The sequence below is a fragment of the Gasterosteus aculeatus genome, chromosome 5 (genome assembly GCF_964276395.1).
Source record: "Gasterosteus aculeatus chromosome 5, fGasAcu3.hap1.1, whole genome shotgun sequence".
Classification (NCBI taxonomy): Eukaryota; Metazoa; Chordata; class Actinopteri; order Perciformes; family Gasterosteidae; genus Gasterosteus; species Gasterosteus aculeatus.
The window spans coordinates 5953856-5970492 of record NC_135692.1 but is presented as its reverse complement, the minus strand read 5'-3'; the positions used below and the strand labels follow the sequence as shown (position 1 = coordinate 5970492).

Here is a 16637-nt window from a genome sequence, read left to right as displayed (position 1 = left end):
CCGGCTTCACAGGCACGGACCAATCCGCTCCCTTGATCCCGCTGCTTCATTGTGTCCATTGTGATGGCAAATCCTTCATGAACGCAGACAAGCGCATTTCGACATTAAGAAAAGTTCAAAGGGTACAACAACAAATGCCATCGGGGCCCTTGGGACGTCTGTGTGTTCCTTCCGAATGAAGAACCTCACACGCATGTGTGAAAGGCAGAGACACTCGTGGAGGAACTAGTCTAAGCTCTACTCGCACACTCCTTACAATGTATCCGCACAAAACGTAGTGTACAAAGCCCTGCACAGACTCACACCTCTAGCTGAGCCTTTGGACGCACACATCACCACACAGTTTTTTAATAGATGCGATTGATAAGCCAGAACGCGAAGAACGTTTTTTATGGGGTGAGACTTGGACTGCAGACATCTGGCCTTGAGGTCCAGGTCGTTATTTTCCCCCCACTGTTTCTGCCCTGCTATTGTTCCAGCTTGTATATTCGACATTCCTCAGACACCATGCGAGATTTCAGCGAGGGAACGTGGCAGTAAAAAGCCTTTCTCACACATCGAAAAATGCTCAGAGGAACGTTAAAAAGACGGCGCTGGCAAAGGTTCAAAGGCGATAGCTTATCAGACTGGAGACATGACTAAATCAACAGGCGGCCTCTAAGGAGCCTGAACTACCTGGAGGGAGATGAAATGTGTCCACGTGCTGGGGGAGCGAGAGAGACACCCTGGCTCTTCTCTCTGCCGGGTAACGAGGCTGCAGCAGCGTTTAGGGCGTAAAGTGTGCCATATGAGGAATAGTGTAATGTGGTTAGTGCTAATGTGATGTCGCCTAATCTGATGTGGTCCAATCTAAACGGGAAGCTCGGCCCGGACTGTAGATGATGCAGCGCAGTGTGTGTGTGTGCGTGCGTCTGCTAAATCAAGTGGTTTGCCCCGGAGTTCTATAGAAGAGGATTTTTTCGAGCATGAAATGGAGGATGAAACACTCACAATTATGGCTGGTTGCTTGTGATTGAAGAAATAAAGCGATTTGTCCAACACCTTAATATATTCACGGCAGATCTACACAGAGATGATGCTACTAATACGGTATTTACCAGGTTTTCCACAAGGGTTCTGTTTTAGGGCCCATTCTCTTAGTAACATGCATTGCATTGCATTGCATTGCATGTGAAATTAAAGTAGCTTTATTTCACATTCTGAACTTTAATTTAGTTGCAAACAACTATTGCTTACGTAAAGATGTAGTGGGGATGATCTATGTGTGTGTGTTGTTTACTGATCTTCCACTTGCTTTTTATTTACTCAGCCGCATGTGAGCGTGCTCTCTCTGGTCAGCTCTGCAGCGCTCTCATCCAGCGACCACAGCCAATAGCGGCCCTTCGTACCAACGATGTCGTTGCTGGCGAGTTGCACCCTCGCTCCCTCTTAGGTGAACATTGTTAGCTGTCAGCACTTTTTCCCTATTCTGCAGTGTTAGCACATTTAGCTGCAGGCCGCCAACGTGAGAATGGGATGTTGAGAGCCGTTGAGAGGCAATTAAAATGCTCTCAATTTCAGATCTTGGCCCTTCAATGATTATTTGTTAGGATATTGTGCAAGACACAGGAGGAGGAATCAGCCAGTGTGAATTTCAACAATTACTTTTATTTGCCAAGAATATCTGATATCTGTCATCTGTTGATCAGCAGTTCATTTTAAATAATACATAACCATATTTATAAATGGATTACGTTAACAGACTTTTTCACTGTTATGGAAACTCTTTTTGGACCCAACTAGTATTTATTTTTTTATAATGTGCTTATTGGGTGAACTGGATAGTATGTGTTGTTGTGATTTGTCCACAAAGATTCACTCTTTATAAATTCTGCCATTTCAAAACACTCCCACAATAACTGCCGGTTGTCCAATGACAAATTGTCTTTCTCAGCTTTAAATATTAATGAATAGTTACAAGCAATTTAAAAGCTGAATACAAAGATGTGGCATTGTAGATTCAGAGCAAGAGAGGAGAACTTGTTAAATGCAGGTAGATTTTTTTCTCCCTTCTACTGAACCAGGAAATAACTGAATGCAACATTTGATCACGTCAGTCTTTTTGATTCCATGTCTGGAAAAGTCACCCCAGTGAATCGGGATTAGCTGCCGTTGTTTTTTTGTCGACCACGTCTCACCATTGTACAAATTGGAAAAAACAACTTTTCTTAGACCTGTCTTGGAAGGAGGCCACTGCCTTGAGATGCCAACTCTGCATTCTTCACACGGATGAACGCTGGGCTAACGTTGTCTCGGCTTGCAGAAGGAAAGCTATACAAAAAGGCTTTTCTTATTGTGTCTCTGGGTTTGACAAGGATGTGCATGTGTGTGTGCATATTAAAGCTTCCTAGAGACCTTTAAACACAGACTACTTTACATCAACTTCATAACCTGTGGAAATGAAATACGCCAGCCCCTTCAACGAATGATAATCTCAGGCTTTACAATAACTGAAGCTAATCCTAACTCCCAAATTTAAATGTCAGGGTGTTTTCAATTTGAAAGGGGCAGAATGTCAGGCATAAAACCAGACATTCAATTAAACCACAACGACCTCAGTTATGTCTGTTCATTACACGTAGCTTCAGGAGAGATTTCCTCTTAACCAGCTTAACCACTGCTTTGGTTACACACAAAAACCAAAAAAGTAACAGCAATCCCATCAACCTCAGTTGAAACTTGTGTTTTATGTTAAGCACATTTGTATTTAGCATGCGAATGTTGAACATATTGCACTACAAATTCTTTCTGAGCACGATAACATACTGATTTCCCAACAGACTGTTGGGAAATTTAACAATAGAGACATGACGACAACAGGAAATAACTTTTTTTTAGAGAAGAAGACCATCATATCCCACGGAAATTTGTGACGGTGACATCCACACGGTTCCACTGTTCCGTACGAGCCAATTTACTGCTGCAACTCCGGTAGTGAAGCAACATTCATCGATTTCAAAGGATGTTTTGCCTTGATTTGTTATGTCTAATGGTCCGTTTCTGAGCTCGATCCATGACAAACGCACTACAAAGTGGAGGCCCAGTGAAGCGTTACTGAATTTCGGTGGTTTCAAAAAGACCATGGGCTTTTTTGTTTTTGGTTGAGCAATGATAGCTAATTGCATTACAATTGTTTGCGGCTGTGTTCTCACTGAGAACCAACACGGATCAAAGCAGTTGAACTATGCAAACCAAAGCTCTATGTATTGTTTTGTTGTGCTGGGATGTGTAGCATTTGGGGTGAGCATATGATACAAGGAAAAAAAGGTTATTTTGTCACTATTCGGTCCATACAATCTATATTTACAGTCATTACTTATTAGAGAGAAGTAAAGCAGGAATACCCAAACAGTGTTCTGAAATTCAGAGGCGGTCAAAATACAGTCCTATCTTTCTATTAGCTATCTTTAGCATTAGCCATCGGCGGGCTTGTGCCACTAAATGTGGGTTGTACAGTCCATGTATCAGAGTGGTTGAAACGAGATAAATTCCAGCACTTTTGTCTCTCTCTCTCTCTCTCTCTCTCTCTCTCTCTCTCTCTCTCTCCCTCTCTCTCTCTCTCCGCAGCAAGAAGACCACCGGTCCCACAGGGGGGAGAGCAGTTGGCATTGAGCAGCTCCAGCAGATGGTCACCCAGTCAGCACCGGCTGTAACTCACATTTGTCTAGCGCAAACCCCGTCACCGGGAGTAACTTTGTGCAGTGGGTCGACAGTGGCGCATGGAGCAGAGACCGCCTAACCGCCGGGAACTGCAAGGTTGGCGGTTCGAGCCCTGGCTGCTCCATGTCCCCTGTTGAAGTGTCCCTGAGCAAGACACCTAACCCCTAATTGCTCCCTGGGCAAAAAAAAATGTATAAAGCCATGGAACGTTTGCAACAGAGTATCATTGACAGATACATGGACGGCCTTGATGGAGCCCTCTCATGTTACGCTGACTGGACCAGGGGTGCCTGGTCAATTGCCAAGGCAGTGCCGGTAGATCACCTGCCATTGAAAAAAAATCTCGTTGGGTAACCATGCATGCATAGTCGACCGTGAGAGCTGATGGAACTTGTCAATACTACCAAAGAACACATTTTTACATTATGGGTAATTTAGCTGACGCTTTATCCAAAGCGACTAACATTGCATTTTTAACCCATGGCTTTTTACATTTTTGCCCGGGGAGCAATTAGGGGTTAGGTGTCTTGCTCAGGGACACTTCGACATGGGACATGGGGGAGCTGGGACTCAAACCACCAACCTCGCGGTTTCCAGCACATTTAATTGTATATAAAAGCAACCCTGGCTGCCTCCAATCATTGCAAGTCGTCCGTGTAAGTGTGTGTGTGGGGGGGGCTGAAAAAGTTTGGGCACCCCTAAACCGGACGCTACAATGATTCTATATTGACTCTTGGGGAACGCCACACAGTGGAATACATAGCGTCAAAGCTGCAACTTCTTCACATTCCATTTATAATATTGGTTGAATGTTTTTTTTCAATCTCAAACTCTTTAATCCTAAAACATTCCTTCTCGAGCCGATCCTTCAAACCATCAACATCCATCACTGTTAAAACAGAGACTGCACTTTATTTTTCAAGTGGATGGCTTTCAAGGTCCATGAAGTCAAACCGTCGCCTGTGGGGTATGTGACCCAAAATTGACTTTGGATCACTGTGCTCATGTAACAGCTACATGCTGAGTCAATATTCATGTCGGTGCTAAAAGGCTTCCACTATAACAGAAAAACAGTTCCAAAACTGGAACCGCATCTCCCCTGACGCCCCCGCCTTCTCTACGTCTCTTAACTTCTACGCGAGCTATTTTGGCACCGACGGCGCTCATCGAGCGGAAAGACTGGCGGGAGACAGTGGGAAGACGGGGACGACTGGCCAGGCAGACAAGGGGGTTGGGGGGGGGGGGGTTTCCTTATGTAAATCGAGAGAGAGCGAGAGGTTGACCTTCCCGAGTAAACACACTACGGGGCAGAGTGTCACATAGTTGGCCGAAGCCCAACTATTCCATCAGCTCCACCATAAATGGTAATGCTCTTTAACCGCGCAGGGAGATAGAGCAGACACCCCCTCTCCTTGTTTGCCTCCACGCTCCCACCCATCCCCTCCGCTTTACCTTCACCTCTGAGTCCTTACACTCTGTCAACCCTATCCAACGCTCCATTTAATCATCTCTTTATTCTCGTCGTCGTTTGTGTGTGTGTGTGTGTGTGTGTGTATTTGTCCCTGTTAGAGATAGGCTGCAGACAGGGAGGTTCTGTTATGTGTCACTGCAGTGAGGGGTCCGGGCCCCGTAGCTCCATTCACAGCTCAATCAGCTGCGTTGGGGGGCAACAAGATGTCCGTGTTTCAAGGGGCACGCGTGCGGACGTCTGATATACTCGAGAGGCCGGTTTATATCTCAGGACACGGGTCACAGCAGCATACTGTCCATGTGAGTGTTTGTGTTTGAATGTGTGTGTTAAAGAATCAGCCAGTGTGCCGGTCCCACACACACATAGAAAAAATATTTTGGAGTATTAGAATATTATATATTCATTAATATATTTTCCCAATGCCTAAAAATGTTTTCTGACCTGACACGACGTAGGTCATATGGTACATGGTGTATATATATATATATATATATATATATATATATATACTATAATATTAAACTAACTCTTCAAAACCACTCGCGCTAGTATTCACACTACCTACCTTTACCTCACATTACCTCAGCAAAAAGCTTAGTAACAAAAGTCTTAAATGAACATTGCATTTGAGAAACACAAAGGAAAAGAACACAAAGGGGGATGAGCTTTAACTAGGTTTGCGCAGTATGATCGTCTGATGCCCTTAAATGAATATACACTCAAATTATTTAATACTGTTGTTGTACAAGCACAATCTAAAAAATGCAGCTGTCCTTTTTTGACAAATTGACCACATATCCACCTATCTTCAATATTCAGCATAATTCATGATTAATAAGTACATCATCTGTAATCATTGGCGGCCAAGACATTGATTGGCCTTTAAAAATGGGTGAACGTTTGTTGGTGCGTGTTCCGCATTTTTCTCTCTCCATCAATTACCCATCAGGGAGGATTTTAATCTTGTCAAATTCTCTTTAAGGCACAGTCGGATCTCCACAACCTAATTTGCAGCTGAATGACACATAATACCAGATATAGAGTGTCTGTGTCGTCACTTTACAGAGCAGCAGGTGGGGGGCTGGAAAAAGAGGGTCAACGTGATCGAAATGCCGTCACACTCAACAGAACGGATACATCATTTCATCGTTTCTCTAAACACGAACTTTCAGATCGAGCTGATGATATAGATGATATTGATACATCCATCTTGCCTCGGGGACAGAAACAATGAACAATGTTTAGACCTGGCACACTCAATAACGGATATTTGCAGAACCGTAGCACAAGGTTTAAGATTGTCTATTTTCGTGATTAGTTATTTAAAAGTGAGGCCTAACATAGAAAATGTGATTGAGAGTAAATAGGCATGCCATACCAGTTTTGCTACTGGCACGGATACAGACACCGGTTGCAATTTAAAAATAATGCTCCGCAAAATTGCTGAAATAGTGAAATAGTGAAAAACTAATTTGGCTGCACATACGTATATAGGAAGAAATATTATGCGTGTAACCATGGAAATACGATTGTTATTGAAAACTTTACACACAGTGGTGAAAATTTACAATAGAAATGCAAGGCTACTCTTCTGAATTCTTAAAGTGGGAGTTGCCCAGGGTACAAAACTCAGCAGAAAACTTGTCTGAAGGCTGCTTGGGAAATTAAAAACCCCGGCCCCCTCCTCCATGTGGACGGAGTTACAGAGACCAAGAGGGGCTGAGTGATCCTTGTGTCTTTGGCTGTCGATGGGCATGCAATCAATGTAGTGTCTCACTTAAGTTTTCAGCAGCCTGTCTGGAGACTTGATGGATCCATGTTACTCAAACTAGGAAGGAGCACTCAAGGAGAGTGTTTAGAGTTGTAGAAGGAAGGAAAGACTTCAGACAAGGAAGGCGGAGGCAGGGGACAACTGGTACGAGAAAAGAGGAGGACAAAAGAGACAAACATTTAAGACAATAAAGAAAGAGAAAAAAGAAAGGAATAAATGACAATAAAAAGAGAGAAGAAAAAGAAAGGGTGGGTAGAGGGAGGCCAGGAAAAGTAAGGACGGATAAAAGAATAATACCTCGTCTGTGTGGGTGTGTATGTTTGCTTGCGCATGTGCATGGTGAGGATGCCATTTGGAATATGTTTATAGGCACTGGGTCAGACACCGAAAGTAACCCCTAAAAACTGGCAAGGCCACATGCTTCTTCTACACACACAATACATGTGTCGCCATGCTTGCATTATGTAACTTGACACAAAACCAATCATGCCAAAAGTGCAAGGTTAAGGTTAGGGTAAGACTATTAATAGGGTCAGATAATCAGAGGCAGAGTGGGGCTGGTCAAGCCTTTGTCAATTTAGGACCAGCACAGCCAGCAGGAGGGATCAGTGACGTTATTTTGCATAATAATTCGTCCTTCAAACAATTGCTGTTTGTTCTCAGCAAACAAGGTGTCAGACCTTGGACTAGGTGTAAATGGGGTTAATGAGAAAGACTGTAGATCGAGAATGAAGAAAGAAAATGTCTATCAGAAGTTGTAGAGCCTTCCTCACCCGTTAAATCACAACTGTTTCTCTCTCTCTATCCTCTGTCCCTCTGCCCCCCACTCTCATTTCCGTTTTCTCCCACATGGCTATGTAACATGTAAACAACCAAGGCCAGAGGGAGATCAGAAATTCCAGTTGATCCCACAGGGGATTACGCAATAACACAGATTGACGATATGTATAAATTCAATTTACACCTTAATTAGGTCTCATCTGTCAGCCTGGTATGCAGTGCTGTTCAACAATGTAGCACCATTCAGCATCTTTACTCCACTCCACACACGCACACGTGACAATCGGAAACGCACATACACTGACCTGTTCATGGAACTCGATCCCCATACTGAGAGTATTGATGAGAATGGCAATCATAATCCCTCGTCCAAAGTACTTGCTGTCAACGATCTTCCTGAACGTGTCGCATACAAGCCTCCAGAAGTGCACCACCTTCCCTGCCGATCTGCCCAAGCTGCATTCCTGCTTCTTGGGCTGCCGGCTATCTCTCCTGTCCCTGTGGTGGAGGTCCTGGGTGAACTCGTATATGCCTTCGCTGTCGGAGTCTCCAGGCGTCTCGTTGCCCTCTGACTCGTTGGCAAGGGCCTTGGCGCAGTAGGGGCAACTCTCGGGGTCAAACGTCATAGCGGCCGTGTCCGTGGCACTGCTGGTGGCGCTGAGGTCCCGAGCCGACAGCTGGCAGGAGAGCTGGGCTGCAGCTGAGTGAGAGAAAGGTCAGATGGATAAACTACAGGAGAAATGCCGTGATATCAGAGTGATTAAGTTTACATTACATTAATCGGTTTAGACACATTTTAAAGTCAGATGGAATAGACCAATTTAAGATGCGTGTGTGTTTGATGGACAGTGTGTGATGTGAGTAATGCCTTGTCTCAACGGGCTGTTCTGTGGACAATCTGGCAGGCTGCCAGTTTTTCCACCGTTTGTACAACTTGAATGGACCTGGCAGGACTTTTTTGCTGAGCCCACAGCGTTTTTAGAACTTGTCCGGGGCCAGGTGGAGCTGGCTGTGAGCTTTGACATGAGGCATTAACATTTATTGACTCTAATTAGCACTATTTCTGTCACTCAACAAAGAGGAAAACCAAACACTAGACATGTTGACGTTAAAGTTTGTAGCTTAATTCCAACCAACCAATACGTACTCCAAATGGATGATTGGAGAAAGTGGAATTCATCCAGTGGCGTGTCCCTTGATTTGCTTGACAGCAATGAGGACGTTACCAATTGATTCTGACTGAATGACATACTCTTGTTATTTTCATATTTTTTGCCAAAGTTGTTGTGCAAAGCAAAAACTGCAGTAAATGGATTTCATCAAACAAGTTCCAAGAATGGAGATTTTTCTACCTGCGGAAGTGTGTGTGTCCACCAGGCCCGATGGCCGCCTCTCCAGGGACATGGGCAGGATGTTCAAGTTGAAGCTCATCTTAGTCAGAGTGCTGGTGGCAACACTCCCTCGTCTGGACTCCGCCAGGGTTTGAGCCTGCAGTGTGGGGTAGTTCTTAGGCCCTGGAGCGGCAAAAGGTACGGAGTTCCTCTTCATCGTCCCTGTCATGGGGCCCAGTGCAACGGATGAGGTGCCCGGTGTCGGCCCCAGGTTTGTGGTTGAGGGGCTGCACCGCAGAGTTTCTATGAGTAATACACTGTGAACCGATGATGCATTGGCAGCTCCCTCAGGAAGTTTGAACAAATTGGCCAGGTTTGTGTCAGAGGTGGCTGCTGTAATGGAAGGTGGCAGGGGAACCGCGAGATTCCCCGCGCCGGCGGTTGCTACTAGGGCCCCACTGTTGTTGTTATGTGCACCAGCCTCAAAATCCCGACCTTCCAGACATTGTATGCCCCCTGCACCCCTCACACTGCCATTACCCAGGTGGTAATGGTGGTGCAGGTGGTGATGGTGGTGGTGATGGTGTTGCGCCATTTGATGAACCGACACAGATCCCTGTCTGGAGGACTTCCTTCTCCTTCTCTGGCTGCGTTGGGGCTCCACAGGTGGGGGTGAGGCGGCAATGTTAAGCCCAGCGCGGCGAGCCAACATTCTGCAGACACGGCCCACCTGTCTGGCCCCCTTGTTGACGATGTGAACCAGATACTTGAGCAGCTCGTCGTAGCAGGAGCCCGGTTCGGAGAGGGAGGCCAGGGTGCTGGCATTGGACAAGAAGCGCACCCGTTGCTCCTTCATCAGCTGACTCTCTCGCTGCTTGGTCTCCGAGAACTGCGTGGCAATGACTACCAGGCACAGGTTGATCATGAAGAAGGAGCCAATCTGAGGGAAAGGAGGGTCGCGCAACATTGTTATTCACACACTCGGACACACACATAAGGCGGCTTGGGGCCCCGTGAAGTGGCACTTACAATGATGAGTAGGATGAAGTAGATAAAGTTGTAGAAGGAGTGAGCATCCATCACAAAGTACATGATGTCCACCCAGCCCTCCAGAGTGATCACCTGAAGACGAAACCGGGCAGAGGACCGGAATAAAGAGGTACAATGAAGAAAAACAAAAACAGGGATCAGATATATCGTATATATCCGTATATAACAAGGTAATTTAACAAGGTAATACAAATGGGAAGCAAATGAGATCATATTTCAAAGTGTTCCAATATTTCTTCAGTGTGCTTGACCACACTTGGAGAAGCAGCCACATATTTCATGGCCAAACCTTCAAAGTCAATTGACGGTTTACCTGAAAGATGGCAATCCACGCGTAGCAGATGTTGTCAAAGTTGATGGCTCCCTTAAAGGGGTTGACCAGACCGGCCGTGCAGTTGTTGTAGTACTGGTTCCAGTTGACGCAGGTGGTGTTGTCCGTGCTGTTGTGAAACTCCGAGCCCAGAGTGCATCGCAGGCCTCCTTCCTCATACACCTCGGGCACCGAGCCGCAGTCCCTTACGCCGTTCCCTCCGGGTTCGGAGCAGATGAAGGGGCTCTCGTCGTCGTTTTTGGTGTGGTAATATTTCTCTAGCTCCACAGAGAGAGGACTAGGCAGATAGAAAAGAGAGGACATTGCAGGAGTTAGCCTATACTGACTCTTATGTATTGAGAGTTGTGCTTAAAGTACGACGTAGATGTTTTGAGGTAGTACTTATTAAATATTGTTCACACTGGTGTAGAAAATGACCTGTTACCCCACTACTTTTGTCACATTCAATATGATACTTATAATTATTTCAACTAAAGCAAGGGACTGTCGCGGTGTGGTTCACTTCCTGGTATCCTGTTCCCGGGTAACTTCACTTCCTGCCTTGTCATATCATCCCCTGTGATCGTCTAATAGTTTCCACCTGTGTCCAATCACCTGCACCTCCCCTAGTGTATTTAAACCATGTGTGTCTGTTGTCACTTGTCGCGTCATTGTCTTTTGCCACGCATGGCCTTGTCTTTCGTTGCGGACGTTCGTAGTTTCTGTCTCCTGTTTTTCCCCTGGTTCCTGTGAGTTTTTGCCCCTTGGCCTTTTGCTTTAACCTTTTTGACAATTAAAGTCCCTTTTGTTTTGAACTCTGCGTCTGAGTCCTACCTCCCCGCAATCCCTGACAGGGACAGACAACTGAGTCAAAATACAAAAGGGGGCTTTATTATTCCCTCATTATTATTAATGACGGAAGAATTTCTTCATTAAAAAGCATTGTATTATCTTGAATTAAGTTTTGCCTAGTGTTAAAAGATACCCTTGGGTGAGGTGCTTTCGGCAAAGTTTGATCAATATCAATCAACATTTACAAAATGCTGATGTCTTTCTTTGGGAGGACCATCTTGTTCAACCGCAACCTGCTGGTTGTCGGCCTTTGTTTTTTTGCCATTGACTAGGTGAAATTTAAAGTGGATCATCTTTAAAGTCCTCTGTACAGGTTTTAATTCATGCAAATCTTCCCACAGTTGTTTTTTTTTATTGATTACCATTCCTTCAAACAGATATAAGGAACTAATCAGCAAAGCCAGCTGTAATTGTATTGACACACCTGAGCAGGCGAGGAAGACCCCCCACGTGTGAGTTCAGAAAAGGCGTCTGTTTGCCTTCCTGCTTCCCCACCTTTTGGCTTAACTGCTACAGAGCCCTCTGCTGTATGGAATACCTGTAATGTGTGCGTGTGGTTGTGTGTCTACTGATTGTCTGATATCTGGCTTGCTTGTAAACACACATTCTCTTTCCCCGCGGCCTTTATTTATTGCCCAGTCGCAGCCAAAATAGAAGAGAACCAGTTTCACTTCAGGACCACAACAGATTTGATAACAAAGATGTATCAAAGGCAGGCAGGAACGAAGATGGGTTTTGGTCTTTGGAGATAGAGCCAGATGTCTATGTCATCCATCCGATGCTATAATACAGACCTTTTCTATTGCAGAAGGTAAAATAGAATAAAAAAAAGCTCACCGAAACCATTATGCATGAGCTCATAAATCCTACAGAGAGTAATGAGGCCAGGGTGACGCTGGGAACATGAATAAGTCATGGGGGCCCATGTTCCACATTCGATGATCTCTCCCATTATTCTGGGGCTCGTGGCTTGTGGCTCGTGGCTTTCCCATTCATCATAATGATAAGACTGGGATTGTGATCAACCTTTACATGTAACCCATTTGGTGTGCCGGGTACATTTTTACTCTAAAGGGTTATCTTGGCCTCCAGAGGACCTGTTTGCAATCGTGTGTTTTAGGACAATGTAGGACAGTCATGGATAAAAAAAAGAAAGATATTTTGTGTATTTTTGGAATATAGAGTGAATTATACGTAACAAATCTACAAAGAAAGGCTTTTGTGGTAAGTAAAAAAATCTAATTATAAATCCATCATAAGTATTAAAACAAGTGTTCAGATAATTTGCTGACTACAAAGCAGCAAAACTACCATTAAATAAGTAATGGATACAAATTACTTACAAACAGAGTTGATGATTGATCCGCAGATCTTCCAATTGATTAACACCTGAAGTTTTGCTTACACATAGAAAAATCATTACTATCCGGTTCTTATGCAATGAAAACACTCACTGCTCCAGCAAATAGGACAGACCTTTGATACGATTTGGCAACAAGAGATAGTGCGCTCAGCTTTGGCTCAGCTACTAGATACAGGCTTTCAATCCGTATCTAGTAGACTAGCAGCTATAACTAGCAGGTATAGCTTTCGAATAAACATGGAGTAAAAATGCAGTGTTTTTTTCCCCTCAGCTGAGATGAAATGGTACATAATAGAGATTTGAGTCCACTTTTAACATATTGGTTATTCAGAACAGTTTGGCCAAGACTCTAGCAACATTGATCTTGCAGTTAACATCAAACTGGACAAAAAAGTCAATAAACTCTCCAACAAACTGGGGGTAACACGGCGGTGCAACGTTCCCGTTGCAAAGCGTGGAACTCACAAGGAAAAGTTGCCAAGGAAGCAGCGATTCCTGAGCAGTCCGGCCCACAGTTGGACACCCACGATGCCGAAGATGAAGAAGACGAAGAAGCAGAGCAGCAGCACGTTGCCCAGCATGGGTAGAGTGTCCAGCAGCAGGGTCACCAGGATACGCATACCTGAGAGGAGAGACAGGGGCCAGGTCAAACACATTGTTCATCAATGCACATGCAGTGGACCTGTGTGTATCGGTGTGTTTGTTGCTGTTTAGTTAAACTCTGGTATGAGTAGTGGGAGTTGTGTTCATTACAGTGGTTGATATGAGTACCAATCCAAGTACCTCTCAATTTATTTCCATCCAATTTGGCTGGAACAAGACAACCATTGAGTGTCTTCATTTATTTGTTGAAATGATACATTGACCAGTGGATGCTAACTCACTTTTTAACAGTCCAAAAACAAATAATAATGATGCATGATAGAAATAATACCCTATTACACATCATAATCGAGTGAATTTAATTTATGCACCCCTGTGTTTTACATTAGTTAAACAGCTGTCCAAACCAGTTTGTTCATTGTGGCAGATGAAGAGCATGTCTGTGGGTTTCTCATAAACAATATGAGGTCTGCCTTTCAACAAACACAAGTTATTCACTCTACTCATTTGTCAGGTGGGCATTTCTGCTCAAACTGCTACAAATGAAATTAATGGTTAGTGGCATGCAGCCTGTCAGTCATGCTCCTCTGCCAAATAACACCTGTTATGTTCTAACCATTATTGACATTTGCCACTGTTCAACTGTGAGCCTCAGGCATAAATGAGCAGCGTGCTTCAGAGGTCTTTACAAGCTCACTTCTTTCTATCGTTCTCAACAAGATCTCTTTATCAATATTCCAGTTGCCCGTCCCAAACTTCACTGGCTAAAATGGCATCACTGGAGGTGATTTATCAGATTTCACAGAGCTAGGTCTGGAGAAACAAAAAAGGAAAAAAAGATTAAAAGTAGGTTTTATTTGTTAGTTGTTTTTGTTGACTGACTTTTATTTTCCTTTGGTTGTCACTGCTGCTTTAATAGCACAGCATTTAATAGCACCGCGTTGTTCTTTACATCCCATGTCAATGCTCCTTCCAGTGTAATGTGGTGGTGTTAGCTACAGGCACATGGTATGTGGTAGTGCTTATTGCTCCATAAGTAACTACATGATTCACTGCATCAGCTGTGGGTGTGACTGTTTGTTACTGGGTAGATATGAAGCAGGGCATTGTATAAAACAGAGCATGTGCTCAGCAACATCCTTTTTCGGATGAATAAAGCCTTGAAATGCATCCGGATAGCACAACACGAGTCCTGAGTCAGATCGAAGTGCAGAGATTTGTTAGCAGTCTGTGACTGTGTCAGCGATACATTTACACTTTGCTCTGAATTAAAGCCCAAAGAAAGACCTGCTTATTTTTCCGCCTTTCATACAGTACATGCCTGAATCTGTCATCTCTGAACAGTGTTCCCGCAAGTTTCTAAAAGACACACACAGAAGCAGACACACATTTCCTGCCGCCCACACACTCCCTCTGCTGAATCTGTCTATGTCCCTCGCTGCAGATTTTCTTTTCCTGCACTGCGTTTCTTCATTTTTTTTTAACTATTCATCTATCTAGCAGTGGTAAAGTTTAATGTGAAAATGGTTTACTGTGAAAATGGTATTCAGTGAAGCATGAATAGGGGGTGCTACAACAATTTAATTTGTAGAATAAAAAAATGAAAATCAGTGAGGCAAAAAAAGAAATGTGACAGGAAGATAAAAAAAAAATTATAAACAAATCGAGGGATTGGAACTTTTGGAGTTGTGAGATGGATAATCGTCAGGGGGACAGCTAGTTACAGTTAGCTGTGTGTGGACAGCACATGTCATCCATCTATCTATCATATCCATTACTCCATTCATCCATTCATTAATCCATCAAGCCATACATGGATCTATGTATCCATTCATCTCTAAATGTATTCATCCATCCATCCATCGGTCCTCCATGCATGTTGTTACCACTGTGTTATTTATCTGTCGTTGTCCTTTGTCTCTCTTTCCCTCTTCGTCCTTGCAGGCTACCCTGCTGGCAGACACCCTGCTAGCCAGGCATCAATAACGAGGACCATAGCTTCTGATCAGGGGTTTTCTGGGTAATTGGAGAGGCCAGGACAGTCCATATTGGAGCGATGTCTTTGGTCCTCTGCCAAGCGGACAGCCAAGGAGAAAAAACACATGAGACGGAAGGTAGGACGCAGCGAAAGAGAGAAGGCCAAACGGAGACGGGGCAGCAAGGAAACGAGAGAGATGAAGGGTACCCCTTCAGATGAACTCAATAATGCATATGTTATGGTAATGCTTGTTCCCTTATATGCATGTAAAGGGCTTGTTCAGAAAAATGTGTAAAAAAACAATTCATGTTCTCACACCTTTCAACTAAACCGTGCCATCTGAGAGTGTCACACAGAACTGCATGAGGAACTTCTCCTATTTGTATATTCTGATTGCACACTGAGACTTTTGGTCTTGACAGATGGATGGAAAACAAGGAGGATTTTGCAAATTCGCCAAGATGCGGGGAACAAATGAGGAGGATACAGCCTACTGATGGCCCCTGGAATGAGTGAGGGCGAGCAGCGGCTGCGCGACGATGGCAGCAGTCGGAACGCAGAAATTCTTGAATGACACACAGCACTGTTTTCAAGTTATTTCATGCCTATAATAGCTGCCACATTATGCACTGGATGCTCAATTACCAGCGCAGCATACGGCGTATACAATCAGCGTGAGATGAGAGTCATGAAGACAACATATCTCATAGCGCCACTGTTGTTTAATGCTGTACTACGGCTCTGTTTACGAGGGAATCATCGTGCTGTTCATTCAAGAGTAGCAAAACCAGTGCGGGAAGTTGTGTAAAAATCCTGAGGCAATTTGTCGCCACTTGCCCTTTTGTGGGACATTTGTTCAACTAATTGCCCCGAATTCACAGGGTGAGAGTGACGATGCAGCCGCTGTCACGGACATTAAGCGGCTCGTGCACGGGAAGACCTGACTCTCTACCCACAAGAGCGGCTTCCTCTCTTTCTCCCTCTCTAAAGTGTTAAGAAGCAGTGCATTCTCTCTCTCACACACACACTAATGTGCTGAGCTGTTAGGATGCTGCTTAGCCAGGCCTGAGTGGCAGCAGCTGGGATTAGCGAGCGCAGTGGGCCGAGGCGCGCTAACTGGCTCCATGCGGCACCATTCAGAGGGGCAGATACGTCGGAGCGTATAATACTTGAACTGCAGCCCACATCTGACAGCTGTGGCCCCGCAGAACTAATAATTCTAACTTATTTTGCCTTGAGTAGTGGTGTTGGCGATTCACCCCTTCCAGTCCAAACCGTCACCGGTGCGTGGTTGGTCGGTCCTTGATCTGTCCTGGGCTAAATAAGTACTAATGCAAAACCTGTGAGTGACATGATTTGGACTATTATTACATAAAGTTATGTTTATTCATTATTTCTTCATAAAATACACTGCATGTAATGCCAATGG

At 44.4% G+C, this 16637-nt stretch overlaps 1 protein-coding gene across 14 annotated transcripts in view; it reads right to left on the bottom strand.

Annotated features, from left to right (window-relative positions):
* The window catches only part of cacna1g (calcium channel, voltage-dependent, T type, alpha 1G subunit), a 118906-nt gene that overhangs the window by 68827 nt on the left and 33442 nt on the right, over positions 1-16637 (bottom strand). For 13 of the 14 annotated variants that reach the window (XM_078102759.1, XM_078102760.1, XM_078102766.1 and 10 more), the window contains exons 4-8: positions 13093-13249; positions 10416-10710; positions 10082-10174; positions 9074-9992; positions 8027-8421 (exon numbers count right to left, since the gene is read on the bottom strand). In XM_078102759.1, the coding sequence (XP_077958885.1) occupies positions 8027-8421; positions 9074-9992; positions 10082-10174; positions 10416-10710; positions 13093-13249 (1859 nt within the window). The remainder of the gene's footprint in view (positions 1-8026; positions 8422-9073; positions 9993-10081; positions 10175-10415; positions 10711-13092; positions 13250-16637) is intronic. The other variant, XM_078102765.1, reaches the window with a different exon arrangement.